This window comes from Salvia splendens, chromosome 17, assembly GCF_004379255.2.
Source record: "Salvia splendens isolate huo1 chromosome 17, SspV2, whole genome shotgun sequence".
NCBI lineage: Eukaryota > Viridiplantae > Streptophyta > Magnoliopsida > Lamiales > Lamiaceae > Salvia > Salvia splendens.
In genome coordinates this window covers 8,220,473-8,242,709 of record NC_056048.1, presented here as the reverse complement: position 1 = coordinate 8,242,709, position 22,237 = coordinate 8,220,473, and the positions used below count along the sequence as shown (strand labels likewise).

Below are 22,237 nucleotides of genomic sequence, written 5' to 3'. Positions count from 1 at the left end.
CGTGCGGCAAACATCGAAACACGACACAACTTAAATTAAACGCGTCAGTATAAATGTTCATTACACATCACAAATAATGCATTACAGAAACTAAACTACGCATTATACCATATAATATGTACATTATGTGTACATTATGTGGATCGACGACCGAGTTCACGTTCACCAGCACTTCAAAGTCCCTGAGTTGAACCATTCAACTCACCAGCGCAACCTCTTCTACCACCGCGTTTCGCTCTACCTCAGGTACACCCACCACTGTAAAAAAAAATCAAATAGATCAGTGAACGCATACAATTACAACACATTTATAGCAATGTTTAAAATAATCGCTTATTTGTAATTGTATGCGTTCGCTGATCTATTTGATTTTTTTTTCAGTGGTGGGTGTACCTGAGGTAGAGCGAAACGCGGCGGTAGAAGAGGTTGCGCTGGTGAGTTGAATGGTTCAACTCAGGGACTTTGAAGTGCTGGTGAACGTGAACTCGGTCGTCGATCCACATAATGTACACATAATGTACATATTGTATGGTATAATGCGTAGTTTAGTTTCTGTAATGCATTATTTGTGATGTGTAATGAACATTTATACTGACGCGTTTAATTTAAGTTGTGTCGTGTTTCGATGTTTGCCGCACGTTTCTTGTTTCCCCCAAGGGTTTAACAAGCCTAGGGGCTAGGGTGTAGTATGTTCAAAGTCTAAAAAACCTTGTCCAAATACACGACCTGTAGTAATTCGTCTGGGGTTGCACATAATGTATATTTTGTATAGTATAATGCGTAGTTTAGATTCTATAATGCATCGCTCTACCTCAGGCACACCCACCACTGTAAAAAAAATCAAATAGATCAGCGAACGCATACAATTACAAATAAGCGATTATTTTAAACATTGCTATAAATGTGTACTTACTATACCCTAGCCCCTAGTGTTATTAAACCCTTGCGGGAAACAAGAAACGTGTGCCAAACATCGTATCACATTGCATCTTATTCGTTTGCGTTGTAGTTCACATAATTTGCATTTATCCATTATTCCTTACAATTGGTGCATTATTCGGCTCGGTTTATAATTTGTTATTAATGTGTACTTACTACACCCTAGCCCCTAATCTTAATAAACCCTTGGGGAAACAAGAAACGTGTGCCAACATCGTATCACGGTACATCTTGTTCATATGCATTGCAATACACATATTGTGCATTATATGTTCACTAATTTCCGTTACGCGTTTGCATGAGGTGCATTACTCGTACAAGTTTACAATTCGTTAAAAATGAGTATGTACTACACCCATAGCCCATAAACTTATAAACATTCAGTCGAAATTCGTCTGGGGTTGCACATAATGTATATTTTGTATAGTATAATGCGTAGTTTAGATTCTATAATGCATCGCTCTACCTCAGGTACACCCACCACTGTAAAAAAAAATCAAATAGATCAGCGAACGCATACAATTACAAATAAGCGATTATTTTAAACTAAAAATCCAAAAACTATATAGCAACAAAAGTCTGCTTTTTTTTTTCTCGCTACAAATTGCGACGGATATTATTAAAATTAGTTCAAGAGTAGCCCTAACAACAGAAGGATTCATCATAAAATATACATACAGCAACATTGCATACCACTGGAAAAGGACATCGAGAGGCCGACGGGGTGTAGCGTTGCATCCGTCAGTATTCGAGAGATCCTACTGACGGTATGTTGTTTAAGTTACATCTGGAGTCCTTCCGGCTCACGTAGTCATCGCAGCTGTTGCTGGTGGTGGAGAGCGAATGATTTTGGGTCGAATTTGGAAGATCGAGGCCCTCGTTGCCCATTTGATGCACTTCGAGAGGCGACAGAATCTTGATGTACCACACGCTGTTCACGAATTCCCTGTGATGTGATCGAGTAGATATTTAGGTTATCAAGAAACACGAAAATGTAGAACGTATTGCAGAAACGAAAAACCGTGCAGATCTTCTTCAACGTAAATAAAGGAATTACCATAACCAACTAAAATAATGAGTTCCAATTTAGCCCTTTACACGATTTTTAATCATTAAATTAATTGGTTATACAGCTGAATATAGGCCATGGGATTTGGAAAATCAACGGTTAAGATTAAGAAGGAAATAGGAGGAAATATGAGAAAAGGAAATGAATACATCCCTATATATATATATATATATATATATATATATATATATATATATATATATATATATATATATATATACTCCCTCCGTCCCATAGAAATAGACCATTTGAGATTGACACGAGTTTTAATACATAATTGGTAAAGTAAGAGAGAAAGAGAAAATATAGTTCAAATTATGTAGTGAATGGTGGGACACATAAAAAGATAAAAATAAAGAGAAGGAGAAAAATGTTGCCATAATTGGATATGTGCTATTTGTATGGGACAGACGAAAAATGAAATATGACAAATTTCTATGGGACGGAGGGAGGGAGTATATAATAGTCATTAGACAAATAGGCACTACTTCATTTTAAAATAAAGAATTTTTTGGCATAAATCTACATGTGATTAAATAAATTTACCCTACGGGCCATAGGCCCTATACTAAATAAAAATATTTATCACAAATACATAATTAATCGGGTTTAATCGGGTATTAGTCGGGTACCCTAATACGGGTTTCGGGTACCCTAAAAATCCTAACATTAACTAACCAAACCCGTACCCGAACCCATAATTTCGTGTTTTGGGTAGGTATTGGGTCGGGATCGGCTATACCCAAAACCCACGGACTAAATTTGCAGGCCTATGATCTACCGCAAGTAGTCCGCCTCGCAGTGGAGTGCATCTGTCTTTGCAAAAGCGACTTTGTGTTCGAGCAAGGACACGCGATTCTATCGCCCACACCCAACTCCAGGAGGATCTAATGGAGCACATTTGGGCAAAATTTGGCAACCGTTAGACGATCACCGCATCACTTTCCATGATTATGCGGATTTCAATAAATTGTAATATTAGGATTTCAATTATGTATTTTTTGTATTTTCGGATGTTGTAATTTTCGTGGTTTTTAATGATTTTATGAATTATTAGTATTAATTTCATATTTCAATGAAATATTAATTGAATTTGTTGGAAATAAAAATAAAAAATGAAATTGAATGAATAGTTAAGCTATGAGATGGTTAAGAGATGGAGGGTTACAGGTGTTGTCTCTTAGTTAAGAGATGGGATAAAAAGTGCAGTGAGCCCCATGAATAGTAAGTGATGAGACGGTATTGAGACATGAATGTGGATGGCCTTACGAGAATTCTCTAGTGCACCAAAACATCATTCTACCAACACCAGATCGCGATCAATAGTTTCTAGAGAATAATATAAATACTAGTATATCTAGGTAGGTGTCTACTGTCTAGTTATATGGAGTACATATTCGTATTTAATTTAGTTAGGAATTGGATTTCAAAGATCTTATATCAATAATTATTTTAATTTGAAAGGAATAATGATATTTTAGGAGGCAAAACAAGATATATTTAAAAAATTAATCGAAGGATTAATAATGAGTTATCATTATACTTGAATGACCCGAATATCTAATTTATTGAGTAAAGAATACGTGTTTATAACTACTGGACATAGTAAAAGTCGGGAAGGGGCTCAAGCTGCTACCAATTTTAAAGAAAAGTTAAGCATTATCGAATTTTTAGTATTCTACGTGTATACTGCAAAATTGAGAATATATAACCCTATTAAGACGCTTCTAATTCACGCAACTAAGTTGTGCTTTATGACGATAAATATGAAATAGGAGTATATTTTAATGGACAAAGTGTACAAATTTGGGAATTAAAGGCATGCATGTGACATGGGATGAGATGATCATCCCATTAATAGTGTTACTATTATATTAAACATTTTCTATAGATTAAGAATTTATTGTTGCTAAATACATCATTGTTAGTGTTTGAGCTCATCAAGATCGGATTGAGCTGGTGGAAGAATCAAGTCAGGAAATAGCCGTTGGGAACCAAAACAGGAACTAGCCGTTGGAAACGGTTATAACCGTTTTTCGGCAAAGGAAGCTGTTCGGCAAAAGGAAGCTGTTCGGCAAAAGGAAGCTGTTCGGCAAAGGAAGCTGTTCGGCAAAGGAAGCTGTTCGGCGGTTTTCTTGATCGATACTTCTTAAGGGAGTTGCGATTCATTCCAGAACCAACAACAACAGAAATCAAAAGTGATAGAGAGAGAATTCAAGAGAGGAAGTGTTATCTTTCAGCTGTGCGTTTTTAGCTCTCGAAGCAAGAAGTTTTCGGGCGAGTTGAGGGTTTTCCATCTTGTAAATTCTTGAGAGTTTTGAGTGCTCTTATGTTTGTAATTTCTCGAGTGATCAATAAAGAAACACACCAGATTCTGCCCGTGGATGTAGGCTTACGCCGAACCACGTAATTCGCTTGTGTTCTTCCTTGCATGTTGTCATTTCATTAATTTGCATTTCGATCATCACAACCGTAGGTTCGTTCTTCACAACGTGGCGCCGTCTGTGGGAAATTCGTCCACTGAATTGATCGAGAAGGCATAAAGTTTTGGGAGTTCTTTCTTTGTTTTTTTTCCTCAAGAAGGCGCTCAACCTGTTTGAATAATGGCTGCAGCAAGGTTTGATGTTGAAAAGTTCACAGGCCGAAATGATTTTGGCCTATGGAGGCTGAAGATGAAAGCAATCTTGATGCAACAGGGTTTATGGGAAACCCTAAATGGTGGAGGCAGTAATGAGGAGGAGAAGCCCGAGCCTGATGAAAAGGAGAAGGCAAAGGCTCAAGACAGAGAGTACAAGGCATATAGTACCTTGATACTCAACCTCAATGACAGAGTCCTCAGAGAAGTTTCAAAGGAGGAGACAGCGGCTGGAGTTTGGTCCAAGTTGGAGTCATTATACATGGCCAAATCCTTGGCAAATCGGCTGCACCTGAAGCAGAAACTTCTCACTTTCAAGATTGCTGATGGAAAAGGTGTGTTGGAACAGCTCGAAGAATTTGGGAAATGCATCGATGATCTTGAGAACATTGATGAAGAGATTAAAGATGAGGACAAGGCTCTGATGTTGTTGAATTCCTTGCCACCAAGTTATGAGCATTTCAAGGATGCTATACTTCTTGGTAGAGAGTCCAAGATTGGATATGAAGAGGTGTACTCTGCTCTAAAGCTCAAGGAAATCCAGAAATCTAATCCAAAGTCCACTGAAATGGTGTCTGAGAGTCTGAGTGTTGCTGATCACAAGAAGAATGTGAAAAGAAAGTCACAGAAGAAGCCATGGAAAAACAAGACAGCTGACTGGAAAGAGACCAGATCATGCCATCACTGCAAGAAACCAGGCCACATAAAGAAGAATTGTTGGGTTTGGAAGAAGAAGCAGGCCGAGGAAGAGAATGGCAAGAACAATGCTGATATTGCAGAAGAGTTGGTGGTCCTGGAGGCTCTGTGTGTGACTGAGGACATGGAAGAACTTCCATGGATCATGGATTCTGGATGTAGCTTCCACATGTGTCCAACTAGAAGTCATTTTGAGGAAATCAAGAATGCAGCTGGATCAGTTTTGTTAGGAAATGACCAGATATGCAGAATCAGAGGAGTTGGGTCCATCAGGCTTAGACTTCATGATGGCTCCATCAGGTTACTCACTGGTGTGAGGTTTATTCCAGAGATTAAGAGGAATTTGATCTCTATTGGAGTGTTGGATGCAGCAGGATATAATTGCATATTATCTGATGGGATTATGAACATCGTCAAGAATGGTGATGTTGTTATGATGGCTGAGAGAAAGAGAAGCCTATACTATCTAAAGGCAAGTGTGGTTACTGGATCTGTGAATCTGGTGCAGGTATTAGACTTAAGAATGTGGCATCTCAGACTCGGACACTTGGGAGAAACTGGAATTAAAGAATTGGCCAAGAAGGAGCTGATTAAGCTGGAAAATCCCAATGAGCAGTTGGGTTTGTGTGAGCAATGTGTGCTCGGAAAGAGTAAGAAACTGCCCTATGGAAGAGGAATTCACAGCTCAAAGTCACCACTAGACTATGCCCACAGTGACTTGTGGGGCCCAGCTACACCAGCTTCATTGGGTGGAGGTAGATACTTTCTATCCATTATTGATGATTTTTCTAGAAAATTATGGGTGTTTATCTTGAAGGAAAAGTCAGAGACATTCATGAAATTCAAGGAGTGGTGTAGGGAAGTGGAGGTGGAGAAAGGGTGTTCTTTGAAGTGTTTAAGAACTGATAATGGGCTGGAATTTCTGAGTGGGGAGTTTGATTCTTTCTGCAAGCAGAAAGGTATGAAGAGGCATAGGACATCTCCATCTAATCCCCAACAGAATGGAGTTGCTGAGCGCATGAATAGAACCATCCTAGAGCGAGTTAGATGTATGCTCTTTGGCTCTGGAATGGCTAAGAGATTCTGGGGTGAGGCTGTGAGTATGGCAGCAGTTCTCATCAATAAAAGTCCTTCTTCAGCTATAGCTTTTGACACTCCTGATCAGAGATGGTATGGAAAGGCCATGGATTATTCGAATATGAAGATTTTTGGTTGTATGGCTTATGCACACATCAGGCAAAGTAAGTTGGAGCCAAGGGCCTTGAGATGTGTGATGATTGGATACCAAAAGGGAGTGAAGGGCTACAGACTGTGGTGCATAGAGCCAGGAAATCAGAAAGTTATTATCTCTAGAGATGTGCAATTTGAAGAAAGTAGGATGCCATTTCTGGAAAAGGCTCAAGAGAGCCAGAGGCCATCTCATTCTGAGAAAGAACCAGAGCCTGAGAGGATGGTGGAGATGGGTGTTCCAGAACCTGAGGAGGCTGAGGAATCAGTTCAGGTGGAGGTTTCTGGAGCAGATAGAATTGCTGAGCCTGAACAGCAGATGGGAAATCATAGTGAACAAGAAGAAGCAGATGCTGATGTCTTGAACCCTGAAGAAGAGCAGCAGGATTTGGGTGACTATGTTCTAGCCAGAGATAGGGTCAGAAGAATCCCTAAACCATCTACAAGATACAGTGAAGAAGAATACTTGCTATATGCACTATGTGTTGCAGAAAACATAGAGTATGCAGAGCCTTCAAGCTTCAAGGAAGCTATGAGTTCTAAGGAGAGCAAGCAGTGGATGGAGGCTATGATAGATGAAATACAGTCCCTGATCAAGAACAAGACATGGGTGCTTGTGAAGAGACCTTCCACACAAAAACCAGTGAGTTGTAAGTGGATATACAAGAAAAAGTTGGAGGTTGGGAACAAGATTAGGTTCAAGGCTAGGCTTGTAGCTCGGGGGTTCACACAAGAGGAGGGAATAGACTATAATGAAGTATTTTCTCCAGTGGTAAAGCATGCCTCAATCAGAATTTTGCTAGCTATAGTTGCTCAAAGAAGTTGGTTTTTGGACCAACTTGATGTGAAGACAGCCTTTCTTCATGGAGAGCTTGAGGAAACTATATACATGAATCAGCCAGAGGGATTTGTGATACATGGGAGTGAAGATAAGGTTTGTCTACTAAAGAAAAGTCTATACGGTTTGAAGCAAGCAAGTAGACAATGGCATATCAAGTTTGATGAACATATGCAGAGTATGGGATTTATAAATTCCAGATATGATAGTTGTGTCTACTTCAAATCAAAGTCTGAGGGACCTGCTGTGTATTTGCTATTATATGTAGACGACATCTTGCTTGCTGGACCAGATAGACAGGAGCTAGATAGGGTGAAAGCCTTATTGAAAAAGGGATTTGAAATCAAGGATATGGGGAGTGCTAGCAAGATTTTGGGAATGGATATATTCAGAAATGCAGATAAGAGGGTGTTGTGGTTGTCCCAAGAAGGCTACATTCAGAAAGTACTGCACAAATATCAGATTGACAAGAGTAGAGCAACCTCAGTTCCACTATCACAACAGACTAAGCTGTCCAAATCACAATGTCCCAGAAATCAGCAAGAAGAAAGAGAGATGAGCCAGATACCTTATTCCAACATAGTTGGGAGTGTGATGTATATGATGATATGCACAAGGCCTGATATTTCTCATGCGGTAAGCGTGGTGAGCAGATACATGTCCTGTCCGGGAAGAGAGCACTGGTTGGCTTTGAAAGGGATTCTCAAGTATCTCAAAGGAAGTAGTGATCTGGGAATAATGTTCAAATCAGAGAATGAAGGAGATAAGGATAGCATTATTGGGTTTTGCGATTCAGATTATGCAGCTAACCTTGATAATAGGCGCTCACAATCTGGGTACATATTTACCTTGTTCGGCTCCGCGGTGAGCTGGAAGTCTAATCTCCAATCCGTGGTGGCTCTATCGACGACGGAGGCAGAGTATATAGCTCTTGCTGAGGCAGTAAAGGAAAGCTTCTGGCTTAGGGGTATAGTTGGTGATTTTGGGGTGAAGCAAGAGAATGTTGTGATCAAGTGCGACAGCAATAGCGCGATTTGTCTCTCGAAACATCAGACATATCATGAACGCAGCAAACATATAGACGTGAGGCTGCATTTCATTCGAGATGAGGTTGAGAAGGGTGCGGTGAAGATTGAGAAGGTCAGCACCGAGCACAATGCGGCTGATGCACTTACTAAAGCCCTACCAAGATCCAAGTTCCGACATTGCTTGGATTTGGTTGGGGTGGTCCGAAATTTGTAAGTATGGGAAGGAAGGTGGAACTGGTGGTGATGGATCTTAGATTGCTCAAAGGTGGAGGATTTGTTAGTGTTTGAGCTCATCAAGATCGGATTGAGCTGGTGGAAGAATCAAGTCAGGAAATAGCCGTTGGGAACCAAAACAGGAACTAGCCGTTGGAAACGGTTATAACCGTTTTTCGGCAAAGGAAGCTGTTCGGCAAAAGGAAGCTGTTCGGCAAAAGGAAGCTGTTCGGCAAAGGAAGCTGTTCGGCAAAGGAAGCTGTTCGGCGGTTTTCTTGATCGATACTTCTTAAGGGAGTTGCGATTCATTCCAGAACCAACAACAACAGAAATCAAAAGTGATAGAGAGAGAATTCAAGAGAGGAAGTGTTATCTTTCAGCTGTGCGTTTTTAGCTCTCGAAGCAAGAAGTTTTCGGGCGAGTTGAGGGTTTTCCATCTTGTAAATTCTTGAGAGTTTTGAGTGCTCTTATGTTTGTAATTTCTCGAGTGATCAATAAAGAAACACACCAGATTCTGCCCGTGGATGTAGGCTTACGCCGAACCACGTAATTCGCTTGTGTTCTTCCTTGCATGTTGTCATTTCATTAATTTGCATTTCGATCATCACAACCGTAGGTTCGTTCTTCACAATCATAATTAATACCTATAACAAAAGTAGAATTTTACAAAAAAAATATACTTAGTAGTATATCATAGTTTCAGAATATTTTGATTAAAAAATGATTATTTTAGTTGATTTGCTAAATTCCAAAAATATGGTATATGTTTTAGAAATTTTAGTCTATGTTATAAATATAAATTATAATGTATTATTAAATAATAATCTTATTTTGAATAATAAATATTACTTCATTCGTCCAGTAATAGAATTACTTTTTTGCCACTTTAGTTTATCCACTAATAAAAGTCTGATTTCACTTTTATTGTAAATGGTCAATATATAGGTTACATATGCATATTCTAGCAACTTATTTTGCTCTTATTTCATGAAACTAAATGTAAAAATGTACTCCCTCCGTCTCTTAATAAGAGTCATAAATTTTAAAAAATGTAAAGAAAAATGAGTTAAATAAATTAGTGGAATATAAGATCAGATACCCGTATTATCTTCTGTGACAATTATGATCGGGTTACATATCATAACTCCATATTCCTATTTATATAAAGAGTTCTAATTGCTTAAATGCGGGGATGTATAGCATCAAGCAACTCATCTATAGAAAAATGCACAACCTAATAAAGGGATGTAATATTGTAAGTTTATAAGATCATAAAGAAAAAGGATGATGTATAAAAGATTAAGTATGTCGGGTTTTTATTTTAAATGTTAATAATATTTAAATGAAATTACGAGGAATGTGATATGGTAGACCACTTTTGTGCCAGCTGTGGTACAAACCATTTATTTGTACTATTCAATGTAACCAGCATTAACTACATTCACACTTTCTGCTCTAAATATAAGATCCTATTATTCCATCGACCAACTAATATTCTACCTTTCATATCTTAAAAAATTTGCAGTTTGAACTCTCTATTAACACTCAATTATAAAGCGAATTTGTGGTTTGCTTTTGGGCTTTGATTTAACTATGGTATGCTATGTACATCGAGAATGTAACTTTGTTGACGACTACTTATCACACTGTACATACAGGCGTAAAGGTTTCGTGTCCAGGTTCTAGATACCTCTTCGTTGGACTTTAGTATCTGTCTCTTGCATACATGCTTGGTGTCTCCTATTATCCGTAATTTTTGTTTTTTTTTAGATTTTCGGGTTGTTCCAACTTTTTACTACTCCGCCAAAAAAATACTACTTTCTTTTCGTCCACTAATTAATATCTCAATTTTCATTTTTTCCATCCTTTTATGGAGTATTTAATATTTTTGACAAATAAACTTCATATTCTAATAACTCATTTTACTAACATTTTATTATAAATACAATATACAGAAATAGATTTTACATTCGACGAACAATTTTGTACACTTTATTTATATATTTAAACAATTTCTTAAAAATCGAGCTAGTAGGATATTTAATTTATCGTTAGACAAAAAGTGTATAATTTGTTACTATACTATTTTATCACATTCATAAAAAATACTCTCTTTCTGTTTATAAACACTCTACGCAAATATATTATTCTCAATATATCTGTTTATTTATCATTTATGATCCTAAGCTTTAAAACTTGTGCAACAACTCAGATCTTATTTCTAAATCAAGCTAAATGATTGATTGCTTAATGATAAAGTGCGCCGAAGATGAACCGAGTTAGGCGATCTGCCAGAAGGTGTGGGGTTGTAGGGAGTAATATTTTGACCTAACTAATTCCTACTGTATTTCCCAAAAATCTGATTTAGTTTAAAATACCGAAAAATCAAACCATAAAATAGGTAAAACGACAATTTATAGTAACTCCTAATTACGAAGGAATTAATTAAAGAACAGGGGAATTGGGCTTCATCAATAATTAACTTCTCCAGCTAAAAAAATAGAATGAAATAATTTTGATGTCTCTACACTAAAATTTCCCAATTTTGAAAGACAAATTATAGGGAAAACAAAAACAAATCAATCTCAAGTGAATTGATGCAACGATCCTTTGATCTCTCTTGTAGTTCTGGAATGCATCAATTTCCCTCTACTTTTTTGCGGCAACAATTTGGACCAAAACCCTCCCTTCACAATCCGAATCTCCTTCTCATGATTCCGATCGGCCTCTTCTGCTCTTCCCCGCGGCACCACCACCGCCATGGATCTGCTCTTCCTGAAGAAGGCGACGGAGATCGTGAGTTCCGGCGGCGGCGAGGCGCAGGAGGAGGAGAGAGAAGAGGCGTAGGAGGAGAGAGAGGAAGCAGAAGAAGCAGCGGATGGAGATCTGGCCGTTCTCGAATTGTCGCAATTGGAGAGGTTTGAGAGCTTTTCGCGCAGGCAGATGGAGCAGACTCCCGGCGATTGCCTGTGCTTGGGGTGTTTTTTGCACGCCGCCGCTTTATTCGCCTTCGATCTGCCCCCTCTCACCTTCCCTCGCTCCATTTTTGTGTTTGTGTGTGTTTTGTGTGAGTGCAGCTTGTGTATGTATCTCTTTCTGTGTGTATAAATATAGATATATAAAGAGGGAAGAAATGTATGCATGGGGGAGTTTCCATGACATTTCATGTGAAGGTGCAAGGGAGCTTCACAAAATCGCTTTATTTCACGGTGCGATTTGAAAAGTCTATTTTTGGGTGAAATGAAATCGCATTCTCTCTCTTTCAATTTATGAATAGTTAATTACTCCCTCGGTCCGCCATTAAGAGTCCCATTTATAGGCGGCACGAGTTTTAAGAAATGTTAAGAAAAGTGAGTAGAAAAAAGTTAGTGGAATATAGGTTCCACTTGTATATATTAATTTAAAATGAAATGTGAGTAGAATGAATTACTGTAAGGTGGGACCCTATTATCATTTATAGTAAAAGTGAATCGAGACTTCTATTCGCGAACGGATTAAAATAGAAAAACAGGACTCCTATTCGCGGACATAGTATTTAGTTGGAGCGGCTTTACCTGCCTTCGCGTGATGGCGGCGTGGAATTCTTGTGTCACTTTTCTGTACAAATACATTAATAGAAAAGTCCAAACTAAATTTGAATTGTTTAATTAAGACTATGTAAAAAGTGTTTGAGTTTAGCTAATCCACGTCTGAAAATTTGTATCGACTTCTTTAGTGAGGATAAAAAGTTGGGTTTGGTTTTGGAGTTCTAAAACAGTAGCTAGGCTTTATAGACTATACTTTATCAATAAATAGATAAGCATCTATTCACGCTTGTTCAAATATATATTTTCTTTCGGGTGAACTTTATCATTGGAGTAGTATTTAATTATATACCGACATGGGAGTAGTTTTATGAGCCGTTTTATTGGGTTATTTAGTTTTTTTGATGAATAGAGTTAATTAGAAATAATTAAATCCATAATTTTGTGAGCCAGTTTTGACTATAATTGTGGCACTCGAAGTTTGGCCGATTGATTCGAACAATCTCATCAAATAACAAAATTATTAGTCCACGTACTCTTAATAGTTACTTACGATTTGTATTTATTATGACGAACTTTAAACTTAGAAAATAGACTAGCATAGCATACATGTATTATCTAGTCGTATAAGCTCAAGCGCCGCAGCGAAAAGCACGCGTTTGTGTGCTTACGTTTGTAAACACATTGTTGCGACGGGCAGGATGCACGGGCAAGCGTGCCTAAGAACACTGGTTGACCAACATGATCTTTCTAATTTTCAGGAATATTTTTTGAAACGGATTGTTTTTTTCTTCTTCAAGATTTTAATTATGTAATTTTTTTTTAGAGTTAAAGTTAAGTAATTCTGAAAATTTTAGGGTTTCATATATATAAATAGCGTCAAATAATTGAGATGTGATTATTTTTGTATGCACATGATGACTCCTGTGATCAGCAATACAAAAAAAACACACGTAAATAGTATAATTGCTTGAGATTTAAGTACTCCATTTTTTAAGGTGATGAGCTATTGATGTCCTTAATAAGTAGCATTTAAGAAATGGCTGTCCCTAACCTAGAAATTATGCTTAATACTACTACGTACATATAAATATATTCACAAACTCGACTTCCTCAAATCAAATGACAAATATCTTATTTTAGATCCTAGCTATATTAATATGTTTATTGGTGAACAGATCACACGAGAATATAAAAAGAATAATATACATTAGAAAATGAGAGACACGTTGTTTCCAGGATGTGCATTTACGTACAATTGGAAGACAACTGCATTTTAGTATATATGTACGTGTACGTATGAAACAAGTACAGTTGGACACCTCTTTTGCCTAATAATGTTCTGAATTTATTATCTCTAATTTATTACTATGACGTAGTAGGAGTATTAAATAATGGCTTCGAATTTATTTTATCTAAGTTATCATTCCCCATTTTTTCCGGCCACATCAGCAGGTCAATCCCAGAGTCTATCTTCCTGCAATGATAGATCATTCCAGAGCCTATCTTAGAGCCCATCTCATTTCCACATCATCACTATTTTATTTCACTTTTAATTGTTGATGTAAATTAAAGACAACGTAAAATATACGACAAAAACATATTTCATTTTAAAAACTAAATAAAGCATAAATGTATAAATAATATAAATAAAATTACATAATAAATTCATTCTTCGATGTATTACAATATTCGAACAATGATTGAGTTGCTCTCGCCGACGTAGGAATCAGAATCTGAAATGGGAGTGAAAATAAAAGACATTTCTAGTGAGAAAAAAATGTGAAATAGAGAAGGATGTGGGTGTGTGAAATGAAGGAGAGGAGATTGAGGTATTTATAATAGGATAAGAAAATTAAAAAATCGGCTTCGCCATCTGCCCGAGCCTCCGCAATGGAGGCCAATCGCAGGGCCGATGCGGAGCCAATGAGGCATCGGCTGAGGCTATTGTTCGGTGCTGGGGCGGAGGCGTTGTGGAAGGGAGATCGGTCCTCTCTCCGCAATGGAGGCTGACGGGCATCAGCCACCATTGCGAATGCTCTAAGCTGTAATTATCTAATCTCACACCTTTAAATTAGATATAAATAAGCAATTCAAATTATCTTAAATTATTAAGGATCTTAGGACATTCAAAATATCGATCTTATTAAACTATTATATCAACATATACACTTTCTTTTATATAGGGTTGAGGAAAAATACCATAATACCGCACTTACCGTACAAAAAAAATACTGAAAATGCCGAATTTTCGGTACGGTATGATACCGTACTGTAAGATTTTGGTACAGTAACAGTATGAATTTTTCATATACCGCAGTATACCGCAATTACGGTATATACCGCAATTTTTTGGTATAATTCGGTATATACCGAAAATTGCGGTATACACCGTTAACCGCATACCGATTATATATATATATATATATATATATATATATATATATATATATAGGGTTTTGATCCATGCAAAATCATTCTTAATACAAAAATGCAGAACCAAGCATACAAAAGTCATTTTTAGGTCATTGTAAGCTTATTTTTACGTCATTATAGTAAGGATGACATGAAATGATATTACCATGACCTCAAATCCAAAGTTTATAATATGACCTAAAACTGCTTTACAATGACCCTCCGTGTTTTTATTTAATTATTGACCATTGGATTGTCAAATCTCATGGTCAGGATTTGGTCTGGATTTTGTATTGAGATCAAGTTTTGTATTGATCATTTTCATATATATATATATATATATATATATGTAGGGGAGCGTTATTCTCCTTTTCACCTCTTAAATCATTTTTCCTTCTTAATATTACGCGTTAGATCTAAGGCATCAACGGATCAGATTGATTCTATAAAACTGGTTCCGTGTTGCATTATAGAAGGTGGTTGTATGCATTACAGGGTTATTATTGACATTTGACGGAAAAGTAACTGCCACATTTTGGTATTTGCGAATAATGCACCACATGGTCACGAGTAATGCATATAATTGACTATATAATGCACAATATGTGAACTGCAATGCATACGAATAAGATGTACCATGTTATGATGTTTGGACACACGTCTCTTGTTTCCCCTAAGGGTTTAATAAGCTTAGGGGCTAGGGTATAGTACGTAGACACGTATGTAATCTTCACATGGTAACGAGTAATGGATATAATTGACTATATAATGCACAATTTGTGAACTGCAATGCATACGAACAAGATGTGCTGTGTTATGATGTTTGACACACGTTTCTTGTTTCCCCTAAGGGTTTAATAAGCTTAGGGGCTAGGGTATAGTACGTACGCATTAATAACAAATTATAAAACGATACAAATAATTCACCAAATTGTCACGAGTAATGGATGTTATTAACTATATAATGCACAATATGTGAACTGCAATGCATACGAATAAGATGTACCATGTTATGATGTTTGACACACGTTTCTTGTTTCCCCTAAGGGTTTAATAAGCTTAGGGGCTAGGGTATAGTACGTAGACATTACTAACAAATTGTTGTTATTGGAATATACGTATGTGCATTATTTGGTTTAGGTAGTGCATTATGTAGCTGTTAATTGTCATTATCTCAGTATATTATGCATTATTAGAGGTATTGTGTATATGGGTTAATCAACGGATTGAAGATTACATACGTGCATTTAGTAATGTCTACGTACTATACCCTAGCCCCTAAGCTTATTAAACCCTTAGGGGAAACAAGAAACGTGTGTCAAACATCATAACATGGTACATCTTGTTCGTATGCATTGCATTTCACAAATTGTGCATTATATAGTCAAGTATATCCATTACTCGTTACCATGTGAAGATTACATACATGTCTACGTACTATACCCTAGCCCCTAAGCTTATTAAACCCTTAGGGGAAACAAGAAACGTGTGTCAAACATCATAACACAACACATCTTGTTCGTATGCATTGCAGTTCACATATTGTGCATTATATAGGCAATTATATGCATTACTCGTGACCATGTGGTGCATTATTCGTAGCGGTTTCCAGCCATTATTAGATTACTATTGTACCCTCATAATGCACAAAATAGGACAAATAATGCAACACGGGATTAATTACCCAATGTTGATCTTGACCGTCCATTTCTCTAATCTAATGGCTGATATTAAGAAGGAAAAAAGAGGAAATATAGGAAAAGGAAATGAATACATCCCTATGGATGTATTCATTTCTTTTTTGTATCTTTTGTTCAATTGTTCTTTTTAATCTCAGCCCCACGATTTTGTCATCCGACGGTTAGATTGATGCCACGTGTCATTTAATAATGCAGATTTTCAGTTGAATAATGCACACCGACTAATAATGCAAAATTTTCGTCAAATAATGCAGATCATCACAACCATCCAATTCAAGGATCCAGTGCTTGTGATTAAAAAGAACATTGGACTGAAAAGCTGCGAAGGACATTAACACACCCCTATATATATACCATATTTATAATATTACTCCATCCGTCCGCCATTAAATGCCTCATTTTCTTTTTTCGTCCGTCCGCCAATAAATGTCTCATTTCACTTTTACCACATTTGGTAAGTGGACCCTACATTCCACTAACTCATTTCACTCACATTTTATTATAAAACCAATATATAAAAGTAGGTTCCACATTCCACCAACTTTTCTACTCACTTTACTTTATAAAGTCAAACAATTTCATAAAACCCGTGCCAGTCAAATATGAGACATTTAATGGTGGACAGAGAGAGTATAAAATTTATTATTTACAATATATAATATTAAATATTTTTAAAACTAAAGCACTAACCTTATCTTTATATAATTTGTTTGACAAATGCAAGTTCATAGACTCATGGTTGTAAAGTGATCGTGAATGGAGTTTTAAGAAATGAAGCTAATTGTTTTTTATTTTGATGTTGGAATTTTATTGATTGGAAGGTTGTATTAATTTTGAATGTTATGAACTACTTTCTGATGGAATTTTATCGTTTTGAACATTATTAGATAGTTAAAATATTATTTTCAGTATTTAATGTATAAAACTGAGTTTTTTTTCAGTAAGAGCATGATTTTGGTATATTGGTAGTATTTCGGTATACTGTACATATTGCGGTATAAGGGTATACCGAAGTACGACACGGTATATTGAAATGTCAGTAAGGTAATAGTATTCATATTTTGATATACAAGAATACGGTATACCGAAAAAATCGGTAAGGTACAATATCATTTTTTCTCATACCGTATATTTCGGTACGGTATTCAGTATATGCCCATTTCGGTACGGTATACCGTACCGATCCACCCCTAAGGTGGGCGGAGGAGTATTTTATAAGCATAAATAATTTTTGCGGTATACAGAAAAAATCGGTAAGGTACGGTATCATTTTTTCTCATACCGTATTTTTTCAGTATACCCACGATCCACCCCTACGGTGGACGGAGGGAGTATTTTATAAGCGTAAATAATTTAAAGAGGGAACATCTTTTTTGGTAAATCAACTATCTTAAATGAGCAAATTTGGTCCATAACATTTCATAATATCTTTTGTGGTTCGTCAACTATGAGTTATTATCAATTCAACTATTTTTTGGCTATTTTCAATATTTTCATGACCAAAGTATTCTCAAGGCAATGAAGGTCATTTCAATCTATCTACTATCTCTTTTTTTATTAAAATACTTATTTCTCCTTCTTTTTTCTTCTCCTTTCTTCTTTCTAATTTTTTCTTTTCCCTTTACCCTAAAAGACCTAGTACCTCAAATATAAAGACCCCAAAATATGTAATTTACTCTCTAGATTCTTCATTAAAATATGTAACTTTGTATCATTCAAAATTCCAGTCCAAACAAATTGTCGCTTCAGAAATCATAAACCTCATTTCAACGACCCAAAATCTTGAACCAAGATTCCTTAAAAATTCAATCTTTCCATAAGGAATTCCAAAGAGAAGTGAAAGGGCCATGCATGAGGAAATATGTTTTGTAGAGAGAGATGTGGGTTGAATATACTATGGTGTGGTGGATGAGCATTGTGCATAAATTAATATTTGTCTTTAGGGTAAAGGGAAAGAAAAAAGAAGAAAGTGGAAAGGAAGAAAAATAAATTAGTACATAGTTTAATGAAAATGAGAGGGTAAATAGATTGAATTGCCCTTCATGGATTTAAGGGCATTTTCGTCTAAAAAATATTTAAAATAGCCAAAAAGTAGTTAAATTGATATTAACTTATAGTTGATAGACCTCAAAAGATATTATGAAATGTTACTGACCAAATTTGTTCATTTAGGATAGTTGATGTACTAAAAAAGATCTTCCCTCTAATTTAAATTAGTCTTATGCTATGCTCCAATCAAAACTAAAATTGAAGTCGACATCTCTTGTTAGACTTTCGTTGAATTTATCAATCCAAGTTTCTCTATATTCCCTCCATCCCATAAAAATATGGACATTTGAAATGACATGGGAATTAATGCACAAATGGTAAAGTAAGAGAGAGATGAGAAGGATAGTTAAAGTAGTGTAAATGAATAGCGGAACCCACATACATTATGATTAATGTTTAATAAGTTGTAATGATGGTCATAATGGTATATATTATAAATAAATTAATGTATATTGATAATGAGTTAGGGACAACTTTCCATAAATGGAAACACCGCCCATATTTTTATGGGACAGGCGAAAATGAAAAGAACACATATTTTTATGGAACGAGGGGAGTAATAGATTGCATTTACGAATATGAGTCCTATCAAGACGGAGACTAAATTTCATGGGAGTATTTCTTTGATGAGGCCATTTGATTCCTTTTCACACCACGCATTCACTTATTGTCTACACTTTTCTGCCTTTCTAAAATATTAAGATACACAATATTAGAATAACTATTGTATAATCGGATGATAAAAAAAGTGAAAAGAGAATATACAATGTATTGTACAATGTAATAGATTTTCATAAAAATGAACACGTTGGGAAACTGTCTTGTACAATGTATTGAAAAGCCCACTTGAATCCTAACTTACAAATCGGCCCAAACTTCGTTAACGGTTGACAAGAGAGGCCCATCGGCACGGCCGTCATCGGAGTGTCAGAGAAGAGATATGTGAAATGCTCATATTTGAGATAAGGGAGAACCACGTCGCGAGCGAGGTTGCTCGAGCCGGTGCGCATAGGGACAACAAGAAGTGGATAGAGAGAGACAAGATGATGATGTTTTTGTTTCGGTTGCCGGTGGCAATCACTTGCTTGGCAAGAAAAAAGTAACCTTATGTTGCTTTCTTTACTAGTGGCTTCGTAATGAGAGATGTTGTTTCCGGCCACTGCTACAGTTGCAACCATCAGACTCGCCAGATTCGTGACAACACAATTTTTAGAGTCATTATTATTTATGAGAGGCTAGGGTTTTCGGTTATAAGTATATACCGATTTTTGGCAAAAATACCGAAAAATACCGGTTTTCGGCATAAATACCGGTAACGGTGCGGTATAAGAAAATTCATACTGTTACTGTATCAAATACTTATTGTACGATATCACACCATACCGAAAATTCGGTATTTTTCAGTACTAAAAGTAAGACTTTGTAAGTTGGAACAAAGTGTCAAGTAATGAGAATTGTAATATAATCTATAGAATTTCACCAAGAAATATTTGCTAGGTACATGTGCCATAACGAAAAAATGCTCCTCACAAGGGATGTTAGCAATGATAGCAGTAAGTAACCCTAAATTAGGTCACTTTGTTTGAAGTAAAACAATCAGAATTTTTGATAAAAAAAACTAGGGCACTTGTAAATGCATGAGTGAAAATATTTAAGCAAATAGTACTCCCTCCGTCCCGGACTACTCGCACATTTCCTTTTCGGCACGGAGATTAAGGAATGAGTGTATAGCAAAGTCAACAATTGCGGCTGTAGGTGATAATTTTTACTAAAAATGGAAAGAGTGCAAATAACTTAGGACGCCCAGAAAGGAAATAAGTGCAAGTAGTCCGGGACGGAGAGAGTAGTAAATGATGAAAGTACCTCTTTTCTGCAAAAGTAAATAGCTTCAAACAACACTGAATGACATGATGGCCATTAGGGTCTTTTGTAAGAGGAAGAGTTATACGCTTCAGAACAGATATATCAAGACGCCTTTGGTCCGCTGTTGTCAGATACTCCAACAATTTCTGTACAGATCTACTTCTGCTCATATATAAATTAAACATGTAAAAATTCATTCATCATTCAACAACAAACCCTAATTAAGTAGAAATAGGTACTATACCCATGAGTATTAACGCAGATATTCATGAATCTGTGCTCGTCGCTAATGACATTCATGAGCAATTGCGTCATTTGCTCGTGATTGCAGATTGCGAGAAACTTCTGATCAAGATAATTCCCAAACTGATCGACCATCAAATCACAAATATGATCCTTAACCTCCATGAATACCATCGGAATATCCTCCACCTTTCCCTCCTCAAACTTACTCTGCAAGAATCTGCAACCCTGCCCTCGCCACCGTGAATATCCTCCCCCTCAGATCCTCCAGCGAAGTCAGGCTCGCCCTCTGCCGCGGCCGCCCATAGTACCTCTCCACCCCCATGGAATTCGCCGCTTGATAATGATGATGATTATACCCCATGTTAATGTTAATGTTATAATCATAGGGCGAGTGCATCCCCATCTCCTCCAAATCGGAGTTGATTTGCAATCCTCTTGTAGCCATTTCTCTCGTAGCTACGGCGGTTGTCGTTGTACTGAAAATTCGGTATTTTTAGTACGATACGAATCGATATATATTTTTTTGATATTTTTGTCCACCTCTAATCTGACTTGTGAGACAAAACAATAAATCAATGAGATTAGAGGCTAGAAAAACAATAATATGGGGCATTCCTACCTAGAGTAAGAATTATATTTATACCTCTTCACCAAATACGCGATATAGTAGTATTCATTTTGAACTGTAAAGTTACAATGGACGTATGTGACACAGGAAGGTTCTAAAAAATCCTAATCCAAAGCGAATTTTGTTTAACAATTAGAAATTAAAATCATAATCCAAAGCGAATTTTATTTGGCAGCATTGGACATGACTAGTTGAATCCATTTTGAGAAGTTTGCGCCTAAATAGGATAAATAATTAGGGCTGGCTAAATATACCGAAATATTAAAATACTGCACTTACCGTACCGAAAATACCGAATTTGTGGTATACCGCAAGTTGCGGTATGGTATGATAACTTACCGATATATTTCGGTACGGTAAATGTATAGATTTTCGTATACCGCGGTATGCCGAGGTATACCGCATATATAGTATTTACCAAAAATTTGGTATATATATTGTTTTTATAAATTATATTAAAATTGTTGAAAAGTTAAAATCCTTAACTCTACTTTTACATTTTAGTTCCTCTGCCCCCAACCCCAAACACACTTACGCATGATGCAAATCCAGTCCACCGTAATTTGATTGTTGAAGTTTTGTTGATTTGAATTTTTTGAATAAGATTTTATTATGGTATAGTTTTAATATTTTGGACATTATTTAAATAGGTGATATTTTATTTTTTATATTTGGTTATAAAATAGGGATTTTTTTTGGTATACCGTACTTGGTATGCCATACATCATTTTGGTATACCATAAAAGTGCGGTATACCGAAATATGGTATGATATACCGCATAAATGGTATGGTAACGGTATCAGAAATTATCATACCGAATTTTTGGTATACCGCATTGCGGTATACCGAAAAATTCGGTAAGGTATAGGTATGACATTTTCTCATACCACAATTTGTGGTACGGTATGCGGTATGACATTCTCGGTGCGGTATATCGTACCGTGCCACCCCTATAAATAATGCATGATCTCGTTTCACTTCCATAATTGGATGATCAGCCCACAAAGAACAGTCTAACAAACTGAATTGTTGAGTTCAATTGCACACTTGTATCAACATTGGTAGCTAAAATGTGGTCCAGTTATAATTACACGGATATTAAACAAATTGGCATGCCTCATGGTCACTGCCACCTAAGTGCTAAGTACTGAAGGAAGACTTCAAGT

The 22,237-nt window shown here is 36.4% G+C and overlaps 1 protein-coding gene across 1 annotated transcript; it reads right to left on the bottom strand.

The window, feature by feature from the left end:
- Window positions 1-196: 196 nt before the first annotated feature.
- LOC121774256 (putative pumilio homolog 8, chloroplastic) lies at window positions 197-20,613 on the bottom strand. Its single transcript, XM_042171162.1, has 4 exons — window positions 20,441-20,613; window positions 20,197-20,358; window positions 1,725-1,885; window positions 197-258 (listed from the first exon to the last, which is right to left on the bottom strand). Exons 1-4 carry the CDS (start codon window positions 20,611-20,613, stop codon window positions 197-199), a joined length of 558 nt encoding a protein of 185 aa, XP_042027096.1.
- Between the last annotated feature and the right edge of the window lie 1,624 nt (window positions 20,614-22,237).